The sequence below is a fragment of the Seriola dumerili genome, unplaced genomic scaffold (genome assembly GCF_002260705.1).
Source record: "Seriola dumerili isolate Sdu_G_001 unplaced genomic scaffold, Sdu_1.0 BDQW01001417.1, whole genome shotgun sequence".
Lineage (NCBI taxonomy): Eukaryota > Metazoa > Chordata > Actinopteri > Carangiformes > Carangidae > Seriola > Seriola dumerili.
In genome coordinates, this window is record NW_019175672.1 from 164,828 (window position 1) to 189,995 (window position 25,168).

The 25,168-nt window shown below is 44.6% G+C and overlaps 2 protein-coding genes across 2 annotated transcripts; both read right to left on the reverse strand.

Annotated features, from left to right (window-relative positions):
- Window positions 1–29: 29 nt before the first annotated feature.
- Window positions 30–6,142, reverse strand: nudt12 (nudix hydrolase 12). Its single transcript, XM_022768111.1, has 8 exons — window positions 6,048–6,142; window positions 4,532–4,746; window positions 3,568–3,871; window positions 2,909–3,191; window positions 2,558–2,725; window positions 1,758–1,871; window positions 1,430–1,629; window positions 30–887 (listed from the first exon to the last, which is right to left on the reverse strand). Exons 2-8 carry the CDS (start codon window positions 4,735–4,737, stop codon window positions 777–779), a joined length of 1,386 nt encoding a protein of 461 aa, XP_022623832.1. The 5' UTR covers window positions 4,738–4,746; window positions 6,048–6,142; the 3' UTR covers window positions 30–776.
- A 971-nt stretch (window positions 6,143–7,113) lies between these two features.
- Window positions 7,114–23,291, reverse strand: LOC111238553 (solute carrier family 12 member 2-like). The gene is made up of 26 exons (XM_022768124.1): window positions 22,607–23,291; window positions 21,234–21,356; window positions 21,016–21,091; window positions 20,153–20,248; window positions 19,820–19,959; window positions 19,614–19,724; window positions 18,896–19,004; window positions 18,682–18,809; window positions 18,376–18,460; window positions 18,058–18,206; window positions 15,827–15,934; window positions 14,778–14,901; window positions 14,509–14,610; window positions 13,646–13,801; window positions 13,434–13,533; window positions 12,994–13,105; window positions 12,762–12,902; window positions 12,341–12,447; window positions 11,267–11,346; window positions 9,407–9,547; window positions 9,097–9,210; window positions 8,792–8,903; window positions 8,552–8,638; window positions 8,168–8,303; window positions 7,976–8,043; window positions 7,114–7,662 (listed from the first exon to the last, which is right to left on the reverse strand). The coding sequence occupies exons 1-26, from the start codon at window positions 23,027–23,029 to the stop codon at window positions 7,527–7,529; spliced, it is 3,264 nt and encodes a 1,087-aa protein (XP_022623845.1). The 5' UTR covers window positions 23,030–23,291; the 3' UTR covers window positions 7,114–7,526.
- Between the last annotated feature and the right edge of the window lie 1,877 nt (window positions 23,292–25,168).

The following is a 25,168-nucleotide window of genomic DNA, read 5'->3' on the forward strand; positions in this document are numbered from 1 at the left end:
TCAGGCTTCTCTCTGGAGCTCTAGTAACAACAGGACGGTGAGCCAATCAGAGGAGAGGAGGCTTTGAGGTCACTGTGACGTCACAAAACATGTTTTTGGCCATATCGCAACAATCCATATGCTAATTAACAAGATAAAACACACGTAATCCCTCTTATGAAATTCCTTCAAAGTCAAACTACCTGACACACAGATGAGGCAGTAATTCTAGTTTTGGTCTTACAGTCAATCAGTCGTCTTGAATACTGTTTAAACTCTTATTTACTAGACGTGTAGTATAACTATTCCCTATTATAGCAGTAGTAGGGAGCTGCTTTATGAGAACTTCAAGAAAAACAACAGAGCTGACTTACGGCCAAGTGTTTATTTTTTTTACATGTTAGTTTTGACACGATTGGAATGAGGCTTGGACAATAAACTGCTGCTCATGTTACATGATATCTGTCTGTGGCGTGTTCCTGGAACAAACAGGCTGCTGCTGTTTGTGGACGACAGCTCTCTGTATTTGTCTGGTATCATGACAAACATCGTGTTCACCGGTTTTTATTTGATCCATCATCACACGGCAAGTTCCCGAGTTCAAACCCGAGAGCTCAAGTGACTGCTGCTTTGTGTTTGAGTGTTTGAGAACTTTCTCATTTCATTCGCCTTCGTCTTTGCCTTGAACTGCACAGACTGTCTCTTTCACATACAGGCGGTGCGTTCAAATGAGTCATTTAACAGTAAGAACCATTAGACCGTCCGGAGGTCAAGGGTCACGGGTCACAGGCCGGAGGTTAGAGGTTAGAGTTCATGCCGATCCAGTGTCTGATCAGCTGGTGGGCGATGGTCTGTCTGGGAGGGATGGTGAAGGCGGGACGGGCTCCTCTGAACAAGGAGTCGATCACCTAAACGTTTTCATACAGATGTGTTCACATGAAAACAACTGGTCAGAAAACAGAAGCAAGTTTTTCATAGTAAACATCTGATGTGAAACCTGTTCTCCATCATCACTGACACTTTAATACTCTGCTCTCATCAAAGCATTTATATGTGATCATACAACTGGACAAGCAAAGAAAATAATTTGTGATTTTAATGGGTTAATTTTTTCTTCATTATAAATGATCATTTTTATTTTGCATTTAAAATAATACACTATTTATTAAACCAATATGTTTTACTCATGTTAATATTATTGTAGCATTTTACATCAAATTATCATTATTACTGTTTGTAAAGCAACTCATTGATTTCAACTCAACCATCTCCATGACAACCTGAGTCAACACCATGCACTGATGAAGACCATGAGATACAGCTGAAAGCTCCGGTCAGTTATGAAGCTTCAAGCTCTAATTATTATTTTCATGGTTGTCATCAGTGTCAGTGATACTGAAACTATCATCAGTGGTAGTTGCGCTAATAGTAGAATTTGTTATGGTTGTACCTGTTGCCGTGGGAACCATCGAGCCTCCTCGATCTCATTCTCGTCCACTCTGATGTCGGTCGATATGGCGACGGCGAGGCAGCCAATCATGAGGTTGGACGGCATCGGCCAGGGCTGGCAGGAGACGTACTGGACCGGTCCGACCTTCACGCCGCTCTCCTCCTCCACCTCCCGCCTCACCGCCTCCTCCACCGTCTCCCCTGCAGGAACACGAAGGCAGAGGAGGTCACGTGAGTGTGTGACGTTCACTACACAAAGTTTAAGCATTTAAGCGTGTGTGTGTGTGTGTGTGTGTGTGTGTGTGTGTGTGTGTGTGTGTGTGTGTTACCAGGCTCTATGAATCCAGCCAGACAGGAGAACATGCCAGCTGGGAAGATCTTCTTCCTTCCCAGTAAACACTGGTTTCCATCAGGGTGGATCACCAGCATGATGACGACAGGATCTGAAAACACACAGAGGCCAGAGAAGCTGTATTTACACACAAAAAATGTTGAATTAAAAGTTTACCTTTAAGATCAATTAGAGCTCCATATTTTCTTCTTCTTTGTTTTATTTGAAGAAGGTTTGAATAAGAAGATATATTTGTGGTTTTAAGCACCAAAAACCATGCACCATATTTTCTGAGTGGTCCAAGAATCCTGCAAGGTTTGGATGGTGGGTCTGGGTGGGCGGGGCTTGGTGACTGCTTTGTTGTGACATCACAAAGTTCCAGAAGTCCTGACAGCTGGTTTTAAGGCTCAGTTTCTGAATACAGGCTGTGTGCATTTCTCTGTGGACTGAGGCTTTGATACTTTCACAGTATTAATATAGAAGCTAGAGCTGATCTATAATCACACTACACATGGATATCTATTTTTATATGATATAATTAAGGACCTTTAAGTTGATTTACATTTATGTGTTACGGCTCTGCTGATTGATGACTAATTGATTAACTATCTGTCAAATAATCGGTTGATTGGCTAATTGTTTTAGCACTATTTAGGTAGGAACTGAACTAAAACCTACAAACGACCTACAAACCGCCTGGTTTTTAAACACAGCTAACAACCTGCAGGTATCTCCACTCAGCATTAACAGCCTTTATCAGGAGCAGACGGGGAACAGAAGGTGGGTGGTGCTTCGTACCGACTCGTGGGTAGCAGGTGTTGTGAACCCCCTGCAGGCTCCTGCAGTCGGCGTTCAGGCAGCTCCTCTTGTAGCCTCCCTCCTCCAGCTTGGTGCTGCTGCCACATGTTGGACAGAAGCTGTAGCGGCTGTGCCAGGCCAACACCGACCGAGCCTGGGCCACCACTCCTGCAGGGGCAAGAGAGGGGGACCAAGTCAGTTATAAAATATGGAAGTTATATCAAATCAGTTGTTCTGGTTGAGATAGAAGAGAGAGAGAGATGTTAAAAAGTAGCTCTGCGTCTGGGAAATGTTTGTATAAATGACGACAAATGAACAATAACAACAAAGAGAATCCTGAATCTTCCTCACCGGCCTCGTCCTCGTTGAGTTTCAGCAGGTCTCTGTTGGGCGTCTTTGGGAAGGAGCAGTTCTGCTCTCTGCAGCGTTTAAGAAGCTCAGCTGCATCTTCATCTGTGCTGATGGCAAACCAAGCTGGAGGCTCCTGAACACCCTCCTCCGTCGGAGGGGAGGAGCTGGTGGTGGAGGAGGGGTTTTTCCTCCTCTCCACTCCGAGGAAGATGAGCACAGTGGCGGGTTTCTGGAGAAGGTCTTTCACTGCGTCGTATCTGAAGCGACACAGCTTGGTCTCGCCCTGTTTGGGTCACAATCACAGTAAACAAAAACAAAAAAGTCAGACTGAGCAACCACGTCGCTTCCGACGAGCTGCTGGCTGCAGGCTAACAACATCTCCACACTTCCTGTTCTGTTCGGTGGTGACTTTCAATATTCCAGAAATCCTGCAAGTGACAATGAAATGGATGTCTTCTCTTTGTGCGTGCTCAGAAATTACAAATCTCTTTTGACTCTTTTGTTAATAAATTCCTCATCAATCACAAATACGAGCCTGCTCCTTTTTGCTGATGATACAGTACTTTGGGGGTGTAAGGCAACGTCTCTAAGACAACTGATTTAGGCATGCCAGCATTTGATTCGTGTCTTACTATACTATGACTTTTTATGCCACGTACCCCTGTGCTGCCGTCTTCCTGGGAGCTGCTGACCATGGGGCTGAGGTTGGAGAACAGGAGGTAGACTGTGTCAGGGTCGCTCTGTTTGGCCTCCAACCACACCTTGTCTGTCCTCTTACCGCTCAGTCGATCCAGCGTCTCTCTGCTGAAGTAGTTTCCCTGCTGGCTGAGGTCAGAGCCCGGCAGGATTCGCTGGCAGCCGTCGTCAGTCCGGCCCAGCAGGTTGGAGATGTGCCTGTGGCCCCAGAACTTGGCGATATCGAAGGCGGTCTGTGACGAACTGTTCACTGAGAACTTGTCACAACTTGAAGAAGGAAGAAGGAAGACGGAAAAGAGGTTAGATGTTTCAGGAGTCCAACTATCCGAGGGTGTGTGTTAGGTTTTCTTTCAAAAATGGGGGAAGACAATGAAGTCTGGTTAATCTTCACCATTTTCCCTTTGTATGTGGTTTTAGATTTTCATTATTTAAACTGCCTCCAATATTTTTTATATTCAAACTGAACAAATCACCTTATGTAATATATAAAGGGTCACCTGTAGAAAATTATCACCCACTCTGCAGCTCCACAGAACTTTTTAACTCCTAGTCTTAGCCTCTTTTAGCACATAGCTTTAGGCTTTCAGTTCCTGGTTTCGCCTGTAGTTTTAGCCTCATTTCATTTTCTGGTATAGCCTCTTCAGCCTGCATTTCTTGCCTATTTCTTTTGCCTATTTAGCCTCTTTTTATTTTACATTCACTTCCATTATTTACATTTACAGCGCTGCATGTCTGTCTGCTTGTGTTGGAGTTCTTCTGCCCCTAGTGGCTGAAACTGATTAATGCAGCTTTAAAGTATTACTCTAACCAAGTCCATCTTATAACTCACATACTGATGTCTTGAAAGATTGATTTAAAAAAAAAAAATGTTCATTAAAAATTAAGCAGAAATGTAGCTCTGTGTTTACCAAAAAAAAATGCATGTACCCATGTGATACCAGTGTCTTCACCACATCATAGTGTCCATTGCGAGCTGCGAGCATCAGCGCCGTCCAGCCGCTGTACCCCGCCTGGTTGATGAGCGAGGGGACCTGGGACAGCAGCGTGGACACCTGGGGCAGATCTCCTCTGGCTGCAGCGTCCAGAAACCTCTCCACCATCTCCTCCTTCGCACTCAGCTGGAGGCTCGTCATTGTGACCGCCTGCACGAGAATGAACCTCGTGGTAACACACAATCAAACAAAGACAGGTGTGGGAGCAACTTCAATTTATGACCTCACTATTTTTTTTTTTAAATCACGGTTATGGCCATGAATGTGGCAATTTTTGATTTCAGAAATCAAAGGTGTGCTCGTGTTTGTACCTGTGCTCAACAGTTTATACAAGTACAGCTGACTGATAGCAATTGACTGATACTACAGAAAATTAATTGGCCGCTATTTTGATAATTGTTTAAAGCCATTATTCATTAAAAAAAAAGCTTAACATTTCATGCCTCCTGCTTCTAAAATGTGAGGATTTGCTGCATGTTTCTTGTAATTATCTTAACAATTAAAACTACAAAACTATTGGTTGACAAAACAAGACACTTGAATGTGTCACTCTGGGTAACGCTGATGTGCATTTCTCACTATTTTCAACATCAAACAAAAAATCATCAGCAGAGTCTTTAGTTTCAGCCTTATATCAAACAGTTAACAACCAAGTGCAACAGTAAAATGCTGTTTGGACATGAATGCATTAGTAATAATAATCTACATATAATAATATTATAACACTCACATGGGACGTTTTTCTGCATTGAGAACTTTTACTTTTGATACTTAAAGCACATTTACTTACACACTTTTATTTACAACAAATACATATATATACTATATTATAACATTTTCAATTCATGCCTTTAACGTGTACTGGAGTATTTTTACAGTGTGGTATTAGTACTTCTATTTAATTAAAGTATCTGAGGAACACTGTAATTAACTCGGTGCCTTTATATTGCTTCTCCCCGGGGAAGGGTCCCTCCCTCTGATTGGTGCAAACAACTGTCAATCACTCTTGGGCTCTGCCTATCAAATCACACACTGCTACAAAACGCAACTTGCATAAAACACCTTGGGAAACACGTGTGTTTCGCTTTAACCTTCCCGTAATGATGAAGTATGAGTCCAGCAGCTTTCCGTACAGAGTAACATGGCGATGTGTTATCAGTTACCGTGTCGGTAACCAGGCCGAACAGACAGCCGAAACAGCCGGTCAGTGGTCACTGTAGCTGCAGGTAGTTACCGTTGGAGCAGTCACACCTGGAGACAAAACTGTCACCTGTGTCTCTGCCGACAGTAAACTGCACAGGACTGACTAGTTAACGGGTCTCACGGTTTCTGACTGTCCCAGAAGTGACGACACGACCCGGGAGAAACTTTAGCGTCTGTCCGAGACTTAAATACGATGAAAGCAGAAGATTTAAGCAGTAGCTTCAGGTGAAATATTATTAAAGTCTCACCTGACTTCCGCTCCGTGCTGACTCCGGGTCGCAGTTGGTCTGTTATGTTGAATAAAGCGTGACGAGCTGCGTTCAAGAGCAACGACGACGCTCACCAGAACTGTGCTGCCTTCAAGTGCTCCTCACGCGAACGGGTTCCCGAAACTTTCAAAAATAATATATTTTTTTGTCTTTCCTCATTTAAGTTATCGTTGCACAATGTTTTAAAAAAAACAAAACAAAACAAACAAAAGAAGAAGAATCAAAAAAAGCGAAGAAAACGTTCCCAGTATTTCACACCAAAACAGCTTGAAATTAAAAATTCAGTTATTAATACATCTATTCTGTAACTCTTTAACATTTCTGCTTAACTTTTGAAACGATTTATAGGAATATTTAGGTGATTTACAGCAACATAACAAATCCAAATTAGATATATAATTATTAATATAATTATATTGTTAGACAGATCCCACAAGTCTTTTTTTTTAATTCCTCACAAATGTTATTAATTTAATAACTTTATATATGAATTTGTTTATTTTTTAGCACATATTTCTATAATCTTTTGTCTTGCTTTTGCACTAGTTGTTTTGTATTTATTGTATAAACTGTGAAGGGTATTCGAACATGTAATTCCACTGCTGTTGCACATTACTTTTGTTGATAAAAATAGTTTAAAAAACTACAACAACAAAAAAAAACCCTGTTGAGACTCCAAATGCAACACTTCCTCTTCTGTCTGCTGTTGTTGAACGCAGCTTGCAGCATTTCTACTTTCACTGTTTCTTCCATTCTGTGTTCATAAAGAGCAGAATAACAGTTTATCTGGAAACACCAGTGTGGTTCCACGTGATTATAGTGATTAAACAACTGGAGACACAGAGATTAACACAAATAAAATACTGATGATTCTGTAAATCACCTGTTAAAAAAACGTATTTTGAAGAAACTAAATGATAAAACATAGAAAGTGATGATCCATAAACAATTTAAAAAAGCTGCTGAGACACAAGCTCGACAGAAACGTGTGGTTTAGTTAATATTTTAATAAAATATGTACAAAATAATGTTATCAGTGCTTCGCTTCTTGAAACCCAGTGAAAACAAATAACTCCTTCATCACCACGTCACCTGAAAAACAACACACACTCTGGAATCATGATTTTTACCATGATAAATAAACTCGGACATAATAAGTTAATATTTACTGTAGTAAAACACACAGAACATACAGCCTGTTACTGCTGAGGAGAAAAGAAACAGACGTCTAAATGTTGATTGATTAATCTGTGAATGAGGAGCGACACATTTACTCCAATTAATCTGAATGGAAACAGAATTAGACTTCAACACTTTTTCTTTTCACAGCAGGAGAGTTTCACATCTGTCAATCTGTGACACTAAACTTTAAGCATGACACTAATATCCGTGTGTGTGTGTGTGTGTGTGTGTGTGTGTGTGTGTGTGTGTGTGTGTGTGTGTGTGTGTGTGTGTGTGTTAGGAGTAAAAGGTGAGGACACTCTGGTGGTTTCCTCGGACCAGCAGCAGAGGTGGGAGGTCTTTGGACAGAGTTTCCATCCAGCACATGTAGAGAGCGCTCGACACGGTGCCCTTCCTGGCCAGAGGCATGCTCCTGCGCACAGAGAGGAGGAGCTGATGAGTATCAGTCTATAGATTTAGTATCAGCGACGGCTGCATGTGCAGGTAGAGAAGAAAAAACAAATCGGGACGAGGAGGAAAACGACGGTACAGTTCATTCATATTGCTGCTCAGGAGTCGACGAAACATCAAGAGAAACTGACTTTTATAGCTGATGAAATATATAAATATTATTTCTATTATTATAATTTACAGTAAGTGTCCAACTGTGTTTGTGTTTGAGCTGTGAGTTTCCATCATTATCACTTTGATTACATTAAGAAGAGTCGAGATAAACTGTTTCTTACATGACGATGAGTTTGGCGTTGCTGGAGTGTTCCTTCAGCAGCTCGTTCAGCCTGATCTGACGGTTGGTCTGAAAGTCACACACACACACACAGCACGTTGACACACACACACACACACACACACACACATGTCTGCTTGTCGAACATGACTCTGACCACACACCTGAGTTAAGGCGGGCTGCAGGTTCTGACCTTGGCCTTGTAGAGCTCCAGCTCGTTGTCGGTGATCCTCCACGGCTCCTGGGCCTTCAGCCTCTCCGCCGCCTCCTGCTCCATGTCGTCTTCCTTCAGCCTGTACGGCTCGATCAGCTCCTTAAAACTCAGCTTACTGCAAAACAGGTCGTACACTAGTTTATTACTATTGTTGTTGTTATTATTATTATTTTCACCCATGTCTCTTTATTCGTCAGCAGGATTACGCAGAAGGTCCTGAACCCATCTGCACTGAACGTGGTGGACAGATGGGGAAGAACTTTACATTTTGGGGCAGATCCGAATCATTTCTTGTGAATTTGATATATTTTTTCGTCAGTCAGCTGTATGTTGTTTGACACTGGGAGCGAGTCGTGCTCGTACTTGTGTTTCTTGGGTTTGGTGTTGATGTCTCCGAGGACGTTGATGTCAGAGAAGTCGATCCTGAACCTGCTGAGCAGCGTGGCCATCCTGACGGGACAGAGGGACGACAACAGCATCAAAGACATGTAGAGACGTACAACTTCAGCCCCCCCTCCGTTTGCTTCAGTCAGTGTACAGAGAAAAACTGCAGCTTGTATATTGGTGTCGAGCAGAAGCTGTGGGAAACAGCTGTCGCCTCACACTCGGCGGTCGTGGTCGATGCGGTTGATCTTTCCGCCGATGAAGACGCGGATCCTGCAGTCGCCCCATTTACTCCTGTTGGTCAGCAGGTAGGGGATCAGCAGAGTCAGACCTGCACACACACACACACACACACACACACACACACACTGATGTTGTGCTTTCTTTTACTTTAATATTTGTTCAAATTCACATAAAACATAAAACATCCGATGCTGATAGAGTGTCCATGTTTGTGCTCTGGAGAAAAGAAGGTTCACACAAGGTTTTCAGTTTGGTGTCTTCTTCTCGGCATCTGAACTGACCTCCGTCATCAAACAGCCACCAGACGTCTATGGTTCCTTTGCCCTGTTTCTTCTTGAACTGCTGGCTGGACTCCAGCAGACGCTGGTCAGTCAGGCTCAGAGGAGACTTGGTCTCTGGAGCAGACGACAACACAGACGGTCACATGATACGACACGAGGTTAAAGAAGCACTTTCACATTTATCTCTGTCCTCCCGGGTGTCGGTGCAGACGGACGCTGATCAGAAACACACAGCTTGAACTTACAGTTACAGTTTCCCCTGTTTCAGAAGACAGGAAGTGGTTATCAATAAATAAGCAGCGGATGTTACCTCTCATGATGAGCGGGCTGCTCTGACTGCTGGTGGTTTTTGAAGGACAGGAGTCCGAGTCCGAGTCTTTGGCCAGACTGACAGAAATCACCACGTCCTTGCTGCCGACCGGTGGCTTCTCGTGGGACGACAGCAGCTCGTCTGTGGGGACACACAGAGACACACACAGAGACACACAGAGAGACACACAGGGACACACAGGGACACAGAGACACACAGACACACAGGGACACACAGGGACACACACAGAGACACACAGGGACACACACAGAGACCCACACAGAGACACACAGACACACACAGAGACACACAGAGACACACAGGGACACAGAGACACACAGAGAGACACACAGGGACACACAGGGACACAGAGACACACAGACACACAGGGACACACAGGGACACACACAGAGACACACAGGGACACACACAGAGACCCACACAGAGACACACAGACACACACAGAGACACACAGAGACACACAGGGACACAGAGACACACAGAGAGACACACAGGGACACACAGGGACACAGAGACACACAGACACACAGGGACACACAGGGACACACACAGAGACACACAGGGACACACACAGAGACCCACACAGAGACACACAGACACACACAGAGACACACAGAGACACACAGGGACACAGAGACACACAGAGAGACACACAGGGACACACAGGGACACAGAGACACACAGACACACAGGGACACACAGGGACACACACAGAGACACACAGGGACACACACAGAGACCCACACAGAGACACACAGACACACACAGAGACACACAGAGACACACAGGGACACAGAGACACACAGAGAGACACACAGGGACACACAGGGACACAGAGACACACAGACACACAGGGACACACAGGGACACACACAGAGACACACAGGGACACACACAGAGACCCACACAGAGACACACAGACACACACAGAGACACACAGAGACACACAGGGACACAGAGACACACAGAGAGACACACAGGGACACACAGGGACACAGAGACACACAGACACACAGGGACACACAGGGACACACACAGAGACACACAGGGACACACACAGAGACCCACACAGAGACACACAGACACACACAGAGACACACAGAGACACACAGGGACACAGAGACACACAGAGAGACACACAGGGACACACAGGGACACAGAGACACACAGACACACAGGGACACACAGGGACACACACAGAGACACACAGGGACACACACAGAGACCCACACAGAGACACACAGACACACACAGAGACACACAGAGACACACAGGGACACAGAGACACACAGAGAGACACACAGGGACACACAGGGACACAGAGACACACAGACACACAGGGACACACAGGGACACACACAGAGACACACAGGGACACACACAGAGACCCACACAGAGACACACAGACACACACAGAGACACACAGAGACACACAGGGACACAGAGACACACAGAGAGACACACAGGGACACACAGGGACACAGAGACACACAGACACACAGGGACACACAGGGACACACACAGAGACACACAGGGACACACACAGAGACACACAGAGACACACAGAGAGACACACAGGGACACACAGGGACACAGAGACACACAGACACACAGGGACACACAGGGACACACACAGAGACACACAGGGACACACACAGAGACACACAGAGACACACAGGGACACAGAGACACACAGAGACACACACAGGGACACAGAGGGACACACAGGGACACACAGGGACACACAGGGACACAGAGACACACAGGGACAGACACAGTTCATACAGATACTACTATACGCAGATGGACTGATGGATGTGCAGACAGAGACAGACGCACCTTGTCCATGGATGTGAGAGATGTCCAGTCCTTCCTGCAGTCGGAGGATCACCACTCCAAACTGCAGGTCGAAGGCATCGCTGCAAATAAAACACAACTGAATTAAAACATGTCGCTCCTGCAGTGAATCTGGTCTGTAGATAACATGTACATTTGTATATACTGTATATAAAACGTATATTATTATCACATATATACATCCTCTGGATATATGAAGATGTAAGTTTATAACATATATTAAATAACCATAGTACAATTTGTATCTCTATGATGAATTTTTAAATGGTATAACATATTTGTTGAGGATATATTTTTTATTTCTAAACGAGTTTATTAAAACAACACCAGCTTTATAACTTCTAATATAAATCTACAATCTAATCTAAAAAAAATAGTGTTTTTATTAATTTTACAGATTCTATCTTTTGTATTTACTGTTTATATATTAAATCAACTTATATTGGTGGATATACAGCATGAATACTTAAACATACATATTTGCATGACTTTTATGTAAATATATGAAATTGTTCAATTTTTTAACAGGTTTGATATTTAATTTTTAGATGTATGTACATATATTTCATGATGGTAATTTGATATATGTGTATATATATATATATATATATATTACATTTGCATATGGGGCCTGATGTTTAACGTCCCTGACAACCTTGCCTCAATGTTGCCTCCATTAGACACTTGTTATCAACCATCTTTTTTAAGATAATTAAAAGCATAAAAAAAATCAGGACCGACGTATTTTATGTCGTAGAATTAAACGTAGAAAAGTCTCGAGCTTGTGTTTTAACCACAGACCTTAGACACCAGACGAGGGAACCGGGAGTGTTAAAATGCCAATCAATTTCTGGGTTTTAGGACTCGCCTTGGGTTCACCTGTCAGATCCCAGGAATATTCTCAATGCACAACCTGCTGCTGCCACAAGAGGGCAGAAAACTACCTGATGGACGTAAACAGGTAAAACCAGATACTTTACGGGCCTGAACACGAGAACACTAATGTAAAACATATTGTCAATAGTGGCTCTTTTATAAAGACGCATCCACCCTTACTGTATAGTGTTGATGTAAAGCTCCACGTCTCTCATGTCTCCGTCGCTCCAGTTGTTCTTGAAACCCATGACCAGCGTATTGGGCTTCAGACGACCCAAACCAACTGACTGAAGATCAGAGGACAGGATGTGACAGAGCTGGGACATGATACTGTGCAGTTATTTGTGACTTTAATTTGGACGGTTTATTACATGAAATGAGGAGGAAATTATTTGTAAGCAAAGTCAGATGATGAAAAGAACAGAGAACATGGTGGAAAATTAAGGATGTTTAAGGAGAGATTAATAGAGTTTCAGAAGGAAATGTAAACCCGCTATTACTCTCACTCTGAGATGTTCTCAATAATCAATCCACCTGATCCACAAACCAGCGGCAGAGGAAAAGATATCTGCGAGTTAAAGTGTTGACCGTGTGTTTCTACCTGCAGGAGGAACTGCGTCCCGTGTCTCAGGTTGTCGGAGAACACCGGAGTGTAAAAGGCCTTGATGCGTTTTTCATTGAGCCAGCGCTGAGAGCGGGCGTGGTCCTGGAACAACTCCTTAAAGTTCGGCCGGCGGGACACCTGGAGCGGAGCAGGGACACAGGTCATAGGTCGCGGTCAGAGACAGAGAGACGAGGTCGTGAAATGCAGCGCGACGATCATCTGTACGTACGGTCTTGACGTGACCGCAGACCATGAGGCCGACGTTCTTGGTGAAAGAATGAACCAGTTGAAGCAGCGCGGGACGAGAGTTGGGATAACCAGTCAGCACCAAACACTGCGGCCTGGAAACACGGAAGTTATTCAGTTCCTTAAACTTTACAATCAAGTTCACAACGACTGATTTTCTGAAACTGTTTCAAATGTTGATCCAAAAACTGAATAAGCTGTGGTTCACTGCTTTTTAACACAACAATGGATGTTTGCAAGGTCATCTATTAATGTTGAAAACCCTCCAAAGCTTCTATAATGTCTCTACAGGAAGTTCTCAGCTGGGCACTTTTATTCTGAAACGAAACCAGCATCAGTGGGTTCAGGTTTAAGCCTCAGAGGTGTGAGTTGGTATTAAAAAACTTAACGCCGCCACGTCTGAAATCTAACCAACGAGCCGACCTGAAGTTTTTAACGTGGTCCTCGACCCCGGTGAGGTTCAGACAGTGAGTCAGAGCCTGGTTGTAGATCAGAGCCTGAGTGGACGAACCCCAGTTCACATCTGCAGGAACAAAACACACGTCAATACTGTGATTTTTCAAGGCATCCAGCATCTAGTGGCCATTAGAGGAACTGCAGTTTAGGGCACTTTGCTGTTGGTTTATGGATCTTACCAGGTTTCTTGTAGCTGACGTAGATGTAGAGAGCCAGGACGATGAGCAGAGTGACCAGCGCCGCCCACCAGTTGATGACGAACATCACCACGCAGCACAGGATCGCCCCCGCAAGAGACACCCACATGTTGTAGTATTTGAAGCTGGGGCGCCACCCTGTGGTGAGAGAGGAGAATGAAACTAAAGCAGAGCAGGATGACGACACATCACAGGTAATATTTACAGACCATGAAGAAATAACAGTTTGTAAACTGGACAAAATCAATGAGGATAACCAGAGTTTGAGTTACGCAAATATTTACTTATTGCCATTTGCTCCTAATTAAGTTTTATTTTACAACATAGACATGAAACATTGCTGGTAAACTTCAACATACATGCAAGTGTTATCATATTCTGAAAGCAAGGCACTTTCGGAAGACATCAAGTAATATTTTACTTATTTCTTTGAACTTCTTTTATACTTGTCTCACTTTATGGGGAAGTGTATTGAGGTTTCCTCGTGTTTTATTTAAGATAGTTACATGTGAGAGTCTAGGCAGACTGGAGACAAAGGCAATTTCGAAAGAGTTTCAAGATTTGAAACAGAAGTCCTGAATGTAAATGTGAAATTTCAACTTTCTATTTACTTAAAGAAATGATTTTGAGATAGGATGAAGTTGTAAATTTGTAACTTTAATAAGCTTCAAACCTTTTTAAAACCACAAAAGACAGAGTCAAGTATAATGCCGCTAGAACCAAAGAGAAGGAAGAAGAAGAGAAGGAAACTACGGCAATCAAAGGTTAATATGAAATTGTCATACATCAAGACTCAATCAAGAGTCGAGTTAATGGAGCTCCCCACCTCCGAGGACAGAGTTTACCTGGAGAGTTGGCCAGAGACGCGTGGAAGACGGAGAAGTTGATGAGGGCGTAGGAGGCCAGGAAGAAGTTGGAGATGATGGGAGCGATGATGTTCAACTCGGCTAGCAGGCAGCAACAGAAAGAGTCAAGATTCAAGACCAGTTGTTTGCTTCATTTCTTATTAAGGAGTTGGACATTTAGACTAAGTAAGACTTTTAAACTGAAGTTTTAACTGTAAAATGTAAGTCTGTGTGTAGATGGAGCAGTAGTGATGCGTACAGCCGCCTACCAATGAGGATGAACGCCAGGCCAATGCAGAAGGTCAGGACATAACCACGGAGAGGCTCGTTGTTCTTCCCATAACCCTTTGCAAAGACACCCAGCCCTGGATAGATGTTGTCTTTACACAGAGCCTAGAATCAGAGAGATTTAATTCATTCATTCATTCATTAACTCATTCATTCATTTATTCATCCAGTTTCTGAAGTTGAAAATGGATTAATTCAGTTGTTCAGAGAGAGAAATCTGTCATTAAAACATTCGCTTTGCTGGATCGGACTGGATCGGGTTGGATCGGCCTGGATCGGGCTGGATCGGGCTGGATCGGCCTGGATCGGGCTGGATCGGCCTGGATCGGCCTGGATCGGGTTGGATCGGCCTGGATCGGGTTGGATCGGGCTGGATCGGGTTGGATCGGGCTGGATCGGGTTGGATCGGGCTGGATCGGGCTGGATCGGGCTGGATCGGCCTGGATCAGGCTGGATCAGGCTGATACAGTTGATTCTACATTGTCCAGATTTGAATCTACCATAATTTAGACTGTTCAGTTTTATTCTCTGATCTTAGAAGTTGTAGTTTGACAATAAAAATAAGACTCACTTAATAATTTCTTCCAGTGCTTTCAGCTACATGTTATGGTCTTGATCACTGGATACAGTCTGCTCAGTTGACGATGTGAAAGAAAAAAGCTAATGAGCGGAGCTTGGGTTACGTTTTTATTTTTTGTCAAATCATAACTTAATTCAAATTTACTTACCTTCCTTTAAATTATTTTTCCTTTTTGGAAAAACTATCAATACAAAGTCCATCTGCAGCTGTTCTGGAGCTTTCAGTGGATGAAGTCCACCCAGTTTTCTTGGAAGATTTTTCTGAACACTTCAAGGATTCTTGTCACCTGAAAGTTATTTCCTGACCTCTTACTTCTTCAATAACTGAGTATTTTTGGTGGTGGCGTTCAGTTTGTAGTTATCAATAAGGAGTCTCCTTTTTCTGTGTGTAGAGTGGTTGACGTTAGTTATCTGTAAAAATAGAATAACATAAAACTTGCTGGTTTCTGACCTGGAAGACTTTGGGCGCACTGACCAACGAGGCCAGAGCCGAGGACAGAGTGGCTGAGAAAATCCCCGCAGTGATCAGAGGACCGAAGCCCGACACCAGACTCATCACCTGGACGACACAACAAGCACACGATCTTCCTTCACACAGGTGCACGGTTACAACACGTTCAGGGTTTGTACACAACTAAACGTGACTCACAGACGCAGCAGTCCTGCTCTCTTTAGGTTTGGTTGTTGATGATACCAGTTAATGAACACATGGGCCCCGCTCCTGTGTTCGCTCTGAGACTTTTGATTTCATGCACTGTTGCTGACCCAACAGCAGCAGCACATTCAGACACTCACTGTAATCTCCTTTAAAATTGACAAGCAAAAATGAACATTAACAATTCTTCTCACTAACTGAATTTGAAAATCACCTCATGACAAAATCCTTCTTTTACAGACTGAGCTGAAGGACGGAGGACAGCTGCCAAACCTCGACACCTACCGACGTCTGTTAGTTGTTAGTGCTGCGGAAAGCTCGTCAGTGACGTCTGAGGAAACAGCAGCGTGTAAGAGACGAGAAACACACACAGGTTAGATTCTTTCACATCTGCTTCAACCTTAGATTTCATTTACGGACACTTTACTAAGCAATTTAAATTAAGTAAAATAAAAACAAGAGCAATGGACGAGACTGTGCACCATGTCAGCGATATCAGTGTCAGTGAGCTGTGTGTGTGTGTGTGTGTGTGTGTGTGTGTGTGTGTGTGTGTGTGTGTAGGTGGATATTGTCAATGCTCTCATTCAGCTCTGTCTCCAACCAGCGAGAATCTTGTGACTCAAAACAACAGTCACTATTATCACTGCTGCACTTTGTTTGGGAGCAGCTTCGACACACACACACACACACACACACACACACACACACACACACAAACACACACACACACACACACACACACGTGGTGCAGCCATCTATGACCACATGCAGTCTGTTAAAGCCAGTAATCGGTCTTGATTTATAAACCTGATTTCCATTTTTGCCGTCAAAGTAGAAATATACTGTTCACCCAGCGACAGGAAGTGCTCGGTGTTCCATCAATATCAATATTGTTCGGAAACGAAATATCCCAAGACTTCAGATTAAGAAAAACATATTACAAACACATACACAAAATAATCTTAATATAAACAACATAAATCAGAACTGTAAAAAATGCTGAGACACAATAGTTGTAAATAAAGTGAAGAGAGAAGTTAGAAGATTAAAACAAAGGGTGTAAAGTGTGTGTCTTATAATGCAACAACAGCTAATCATATATTAATAATAAAGATATCATGATTAGTTTAATGAGTCACTGCATTCAGGGTAAGAGATAATGTCCATGTAACACATCATCCCTCTACAGACGAGTCATGGAGGAGAACGTGATCATATTTCTGTCGTTGTGGTCCGTCGACGTGACATGGCATCACCGCCAGCGTGTAGGCTTCCAGAGAAAACAACAACTGTGGGCGCTTTGATGCACGTCACACTCTGCCAGTGTGTGTGTGTGTGTGTGTGTGTCTTTATGTAACTCAGATTCCACAGTTTACAAGTGTTTTGAGCGAGATGAGCGATAAACTCCTCGACCTGACGAACCGTCACATCAACAGTACAAATTATAATACTGTTACTATTATTACTATTACAGTGCCATGTGCTGTGACTGCAACGTCCTCAGTCTGAATCCTTCCATGCACGTCACTCCCCTCCTGTGTCCCTTTACTTCCTGTCACCTCTCTGTCAGTGGCGGTAAAAAATGCCTCCAAAATCCACATTGTCATATGATATCAATATATTTCTACAACTCTATCTATCTATCTATCTATCTATCTATCTATCTATCTATCTATCTATCCAAAATGTCAATAAAGGCATAAATGGGCCTCAGGCTGCAACTAATGATGATTTTTAATATTGATTAATCTCCCAGTTGTTTCACAGGTAGATGTTCCTCTAATCAATAGATCTTCAGCCCATACACACGTCTGAAGTCTGAGGTGATGTGTTGAAACTCAAATATATTCATTTTACAGTTAGAATTAAATCCAGAAGCTGAAACCAAAAAAACGTTTTTTTTTTTTTTTGTCAAATCAATGACTCTAATCATTAATCGATTATCAAAGTTTTGTGTCGGCACTAAATGGACCCAGTGTATCTGCACTGAGAAGAACGTCAGCATGAGCCCAGTGTGTGTCGGTCACCTGGAAGTCGTTCATCAGGCCGAACTGGCAGCCCCCCTCCTTGCAGATGGAGAAGTCGTAGCCCAGCGTGCACGCGGCGTCCGTGCAGTTCACCGTGTCGCTCACCGTGTCGTTGTGGTCTCCAGTTGCGTCCCTCACGATGCAGGCTCCTGCCGGAGGAGGAGGAGGAGGAGGAGGAGGAGGAAGACAACACACTCTGCGTCATTTATCATCCCCACATGTGTTGTAGCCGCGGACACGACCTGCACAGTTCTAGAGGACGAGCGTCACCTGCAGGTCGATCAGTGTTAACATGAAGCTCTGTGCAGAGACGCTCACCTGTAGAGATGGCGACTCCCACGTAGGTGATTCCTGTGATGACGATGGCCAACAGGGTTCCTTTAGGGATCGCTGACTGAGGGTCCTAAAGGCGGAGACACGATCAGAGTCAACTTAGTCATTTTCTTATGACATCATTGAACAGACTGGCGGCAGCGCAGAGGTATTCCCCTCTAGCCAATCAGAGGTGACCAAGGTAATAGGTGGGAACTCATGACATCACAAGGATACACCGCACACCTAAACGCACGTTTCACCCAGTGTCACAGATTATCAGATGCTCTGTGAAAGGAGAGCTGAACTCACAGTGAGGTCTCCAGAGATGTTGGCTCCAGCCAGGATCCCAGTGGCTGCTGGGAAGAAGATGGCGAACACGGAGAAGAACGTCTCCTCCTCCCTGAAGTCAGGACCCAGGTTCTCTAAGAAGATGGCCGCTGTGAAGAGCCAAAAACAGAGGAACGTGTCGGCTGGACTTTTAATTTGAAACTCTAACACTACAGTCGTAACAACGCAGACTGACTGTGGTAGCCGAAGAATCCTTTGGGCTCTTTGCTTTCTGATGGCATGAAGGTTCCTATGAAGTAGTTAGCGATGGCTGCCAGCAGGATGACCAGGAGGACGATCTGAGCCTGAGGGACAGAGGGACGGGAGGACAGGAAAAGAAAGAGAGAGGGTGGAAACAAGATTAAAAGTCTACCGTCACACCTGCAGCTCTGTGAGAGCTAAATGCTAATATCAGGTATAATTTTCAATAGTTCCACCATGTTACTTCTGCTTGTTACAATACTTTCATTTTCTAATTAGCACTGAACACAAAGTTTGTTGTTAGTTTTTAGAGAGTGATCATCATTGATCAGGAACATCAGCACAGAATTTCATGACAATCCACCAGAGAGCTGTTGGGATATTTCAGTTTCTTCTTCTTCTGTGGTTCTCCTCCAACACTGGGCTTTTTTAGTTGTTGACGGAAACACTATCTCATGTGAAACATCAGCATCAGCATCAGCATCTGCATCTGCATCTGCATCAGCATCAGCATCAGCATCTGCATCAGCATCTGCATCTGCATCAGCATCTGCATCTGCATCTGCATCAGCAGTCAGGAGTCAGGATTAATGGCTGCTCATGCTCTCGGTGTGATGGTGGCCGTTGCACCCTGCGAGGTGAACTGCAGGAACCGCAGTATCTTCCCATGAGTCTTTGGGGTGTCAGGGTTCACTGGGGATTCACGGTCCTACCTTGGCTTCCCACTCCATCCCCGCCACAGAGATTCCCAGCAGCAGGATGACGGTCAGAGTCCCGACGATGCGGATGTCATTTAGTTCGTCGGTCATCAGGGCGTCAACATCCTGCAAACCAACAACCAGAGCCGGAGCAAAGGTCAGCATCGGGATTAGCGCTCTGCAGACGGGCGGTTTGAACAATACACCAGAGTATTTCTCACGTTGAGCATCTCGACGACCGTCTCGGCGAAGCCCACGACGTACATGGCCACAGCCACGGCGTTGGCGAAGGCGAAGATCAGGCCGATGGAGCCTCCGAACTCCGGGCCCAGACTCCTGGAGATCAGGTAGTACGCCCCACCTGGACAGAGGAGACACAGAGGTAATCACAGTTTCATCATGGTGAGCTGAGAGCGGTTCAGTGGCTTGTTTTCTAATGCAACTCTTCAACGTGTTCAAAAGCTCTATTTTGTTTCCCTAACAGACCGTGAAATCTCCTCACTAGCCAGACAGCTTTTTCAAAATAAAAGCATCATGTGCAGTTGCTGTCTCACCTCCTCGTACGAAGCCATTGGTCGCTATGGCGGAGGTAGACAGACCGGTGATGGTGGTGACCAGAGTGGCCATCAGAATGATCGCGATGGTGAGTCCTGTTACACATGAACACGTGGAGACAAACCACAAAGAGTCCGCCATGTTAAACAGGAAGTACAACACTTTACAGTTCAGAATCACATCACCACCAACTCTTCCTCCAACATGACGCAGCTGCTCAGCCCATTAGGTGGAAGTGTTAAGATACAAATAGATTATGAATCTCGTTTTCAAGCTAGCAAGGAGGCAAAGGTGAAAACACCATCATCACACTACTATCACTTATATAATCTAACGGCTTCGTCACTGAACGGTTACATTTAGGTGTATTTTATGGTATATGTTTGATATTTATCTTTCACGTAACAAATCCCATTAAAAGACCAAATATCAACAAAGTGCTGGACCTTCATTACGTCTGCTCTCAGCTCCAGCCCCGTTGGTTCCTATAGAAACCTTCAAAAACACCTCACAAATATATTATATAATATAAACATATAATTCCTAAAACAGCTGGACACAACAGGAAAATTATGCATTTTTTAGGGACTATTTTCATCTGCGGATTAATCCACATTAGGTGCTGTAGTGATTACTTGGGGCAGCAGGACGCTACCTGTTAGTCAGATACATTCGTTGTCTGTTTGGATCTTTTTCATGGGACTTGTTGAATGAGGAAAAACAACACAGAGTCTTTTCCTTTCAGCACAGCAGCTGCCAAATGATCCGCGGACTGAGGGAAGCTTCACTCTGCTGGAGCTCCGTGAAGGAGCCTGAACTCTGCTCCTGATGTCAGAGTCACGTTTGATTTACTCGTACGTACCGATCCCAGCCTGCCCCACAATCCAGGACATTCTGATGAAGAGCATCACACCCCAGATGTTCAGCATGCAGCGGATCTGCAGCGCACACACACACACACACACACACACACACACACTTGGAGAGGTGTTGCTGATAAAACTACAGTAGAAAAGACAGTGTGATCTCCCTCCTGATTAATTACATGTATTTGACGAGGTCACAGTAAATGACACTAACCAGGACTCCCTTCACCCAACCAAACTTGACAGTTCCTCCTTTCGCCTCCTTCGCTGCCAACGCCGCCGCCTCCTCAGCTGCTGAAGGCTCCTCTCCATTGGCCAGACCGTCCTCAAACGGCTCCTGACAGCCAATCACAGCCGAGACGGCGGGGGGGAGAGTGACAGGTGAGCAACAGGTTATAGAGCGTTACACACTGTGCATCGTTATGAGTTCTCTATGCAAATACAGCAGGTTCGGCTGTTGAATTATTAAAAATATATGTAAACAGTGAATTAATTTTTGACACTTTAATAACTTAAATAAACTTTAACAACCCTGATATGAACCTGAACTCAACAAAAACTCTCTGAGACCCAGTTACAGTCACTTCCTATATATTATATATATTATAGCATATTTAAACTATGTAAATATAGCACAATAATAAGAACATGTTAGTACTCATTTTGCCAACCGCATAGTTGTATTTAACTCAGTGGAGTCACGTGGTGAAAGTGTCATCAATCCATCTGACAGTTGTGTTCAGAGTCTGGTGACGTCTATGTTTAGATTTTGGCTCCGTGAAACGAAGGGAAATGTAGTTTCTTAACTCTGTTTCCACACTTGGACGTAAAGAGAGCTCAGACGTCACGCAGCGTCCCGCGGTCTGAATTCTTTAACTGTTAATGTACAATGTGCGTCTATGTCACAGATACCTAGTGGTGTGGGAGGAGTGGGAGCACGGCCGGGGATGCCTGCTGGGTCATGAGAGGCTGCATTGTAGTGTGTGTCTGTGTGTGTGTGTGTGTGTGTGTGTGTGTGTTGGGGTCATGCCTCCAGTGATGTCACTGAGCCCACTCAGAGGTGTCAGGTGGGAGTGAAGGGAATGTTTTCTGTTCACTGGATGAGACTGACTCCTGTCAGGTGCACGGGACGGAGAGGAGAAGTTCACATTCACCCCTCGTGTGGAAAACTGAACTCAGGAGCAGCTGCTGCAGCTGGATGCGGTATTATATAATATTACATCCCTGTCACTGCTGCTCAGTGTGCGCGCAGTTTAGTGTCAGTTTCACACTTTTCACATTCTTGACATTCTTTCTAGGAACTCATCTTACTGCAAAGATCAATATTTGCGGCCTAACATTCAGATTTTATGTACATTTAGCAGATGGAACGTGTTATATAAATAATAAAAATATTAAGTACAACTTGAATTTGAATTTTTACCAGTAGCTGTGCGTTTTAAATAAAGTAAATTTACAATTAAGTAAATTTCTCGTGCATCATTGTACAATCCTGACAGGCTAAACACTGACATGCTTTTATTGTGAAATCTGATATTAAGTTATACTAGGTGATAAACGGAATAAAACGTGGTTTAACGTCGTTACTTTGTCGAGCTCATCGTGCAGCTCCGACAGCGAGGGTCTGGTCAGCTTCTCCCCGAAAGGCGCAGCAGTCTGCCGGTAGAACTCGATGTTGGGCACGGCGTCTATGGTGTTGTGTCCGAAGGTCCTCATGTAGTAGGTGTTGGAGTGGGAGTCGGAGATGTGCGTCTGTCCCGTGCCCGTTGAGTGGAGGCTGACCGAGTCGCTCTTCGCCGTGTCCGGCTCGTGGAAGACATCAGGCGGGGGGCCGATGTCCGAATCCGTGAACCCCACCACCCGGAACCGACCTTTGGACTCATCGGGCGGCTTGGATCCATCGGCGGGGGCAGGAGCAGAGGCCGGGGCCGGGGATGGCGCAGCGGATTCTGACACCACATCCACCTGGAAGCGGCCGCCGCTCCTCAAGGACGGCTTCTGTCCCGACATGTTGACTTAAAAACCCGCCCAAAGAGTCACTGATGCACCGAGAGACAAACGGTTACCGTGAGACAAACACCTGCTCCAAAACCACGGTGAGGACCAGGCAGCAGCGCCGCAGCATTTAGTACCGAGCGGCCGGAGAGGAGCCACAGACCCGCAGAGCCACAGACAGAAAACAGTCCCGACACAACATTTAGAAGAAAGTTACACAAACAGTCATTTACTCCTCTGCTGCCCTCTGGAAAACTCTTGGTTCTGGATGCGCCAGGACGCAAGGCGATGACCTGTGTGTGGTGTGCGTAACGGACACCAACTCTCTCTCTCTCTCTCTCTCTCTCTCTCGCTCTCTCGCTCTCTCTCTCTCTCTCCCCCTCTCCCTCTGTTTCCCAAAGTGTCTCTCGTATCGTCCCCTCAGATGGTGACTCAAACGGTTTATTGTCATCGCTCTCTTTCTCTCTCTCCTCCTCTCTCTGGAGCATCGAGACATCCCAGCGTGTCAGGAACACGGCGGAGGAGAGGAGAAGGAAAGGACGGATTGGTGTCCATTACGCACCGAGCTTTGGCACGCGTCCTGGCGCATCCAAGTGGAGAGAAAAAGAGAGGAAGAAACAGAGAGAGAGAGAGCGAGAGAGAGAGAGGGAGGGTGACACTTGAAAAGATGAGAGAGCATCAGAGATTTTACCTCTTAAGGTTTAGAAAACATTAGTCTGTTTATCTGTTCAGTGAACCAAAGCCCGCACCTTCCCTCACAATGAAACAATAACATGGTACACTTCCCATAAAACCACGTGTGTGCGTGTGTGTGCGCGTGTGTGTGCGCGCGCGTGTGTGTGCGTGTGGTGGCATAAAAGAAAGACATTTGTCATCTCTGCTGGTGACACACTGAGACATGCACACAGAGGCCTAGACACGCAGGGAAGAGTGCGCGCGCGCGTGCAGCAGCAGCATCATTAGCATAGGGAACAACAGCTGCTTTCTCTGTCAAAGATCTTGATGCTGAAGCCAAACACTGGACAATAACTGCAGGGACAGAACAACGAGAACCAGTTTAACCAATTTAACCAGTTTAACTTTGCTCCAATTAAAAGTTAAGATCACACGATCACATGACATCATCACTCAACAGTTCCAATTACTTTAAAGTACTATTACTTCAAATTGCTGTTAATTTGTACTTCTTTAAATTACTACTACTTTAAATTAGTCAACGTTTAATTAATCAATTTATAATAAAAAATAATACATTCACTATAATTAAACACAGAAATTTAATGAGATACTATTTATTATTTACAACACATACAAAAAAAAAGGATTTTAATATATTTGTATTTATTTAGTATAAATCATTGATGGAAATTATAAACTTTACCTGGCAACAAGTTGCTCTAAAAAGATTAAAGCAACAACACTGAGACTGTGGAAATAATCCTGATTTAAGAGATTATTAAATCTGTCTGTTCCTGCTCACCTGACACCAGACACCTGACACCAGACACCTGACACCTGACACCAGACACCTGACACCTGACACCAGACACCAGACACCTGACACCTGACACCAGACACCTGACACCTGACACCAGACACCTGACACCAGACACCTGACACCAGACACCTGACACCTGACACCTGACACCGACACCAGACACCTGACACCAGACACCTGACACCAGACACCTGACACCAGACACCTGACACCTGACACCTGACACCTGACACCGACACCAGACACCTGACACTGACACCGACACCAGACACCTGACACCAGACACCTGACACCAGACACCTGACACCAGACACCTGACACCTGACACCTGACACCGACACCAGACACCTGACACTGACACCGACACCAGACACCTGACACCAGACACCAGACACCTGACACCTGACACCGACACTAGACACCAGACACCTGAGGCTCCTGTGATGGGTTACATTTACAGACACTGACACCCTGTGGTGAACATGAGAACAACACATTCATGTGAAAATACTCCATTACAGCTAAAAAGTTACGTGTTAAACATTGTGCTTGAATGAAAGTAGAGAAGTATCATCAGAGCTTAGAGAACAGTTAACGATGCATAGTCTGTTGTTCAGCATTATACACTCAAATAAAATCAACCACGGCTCATCAGC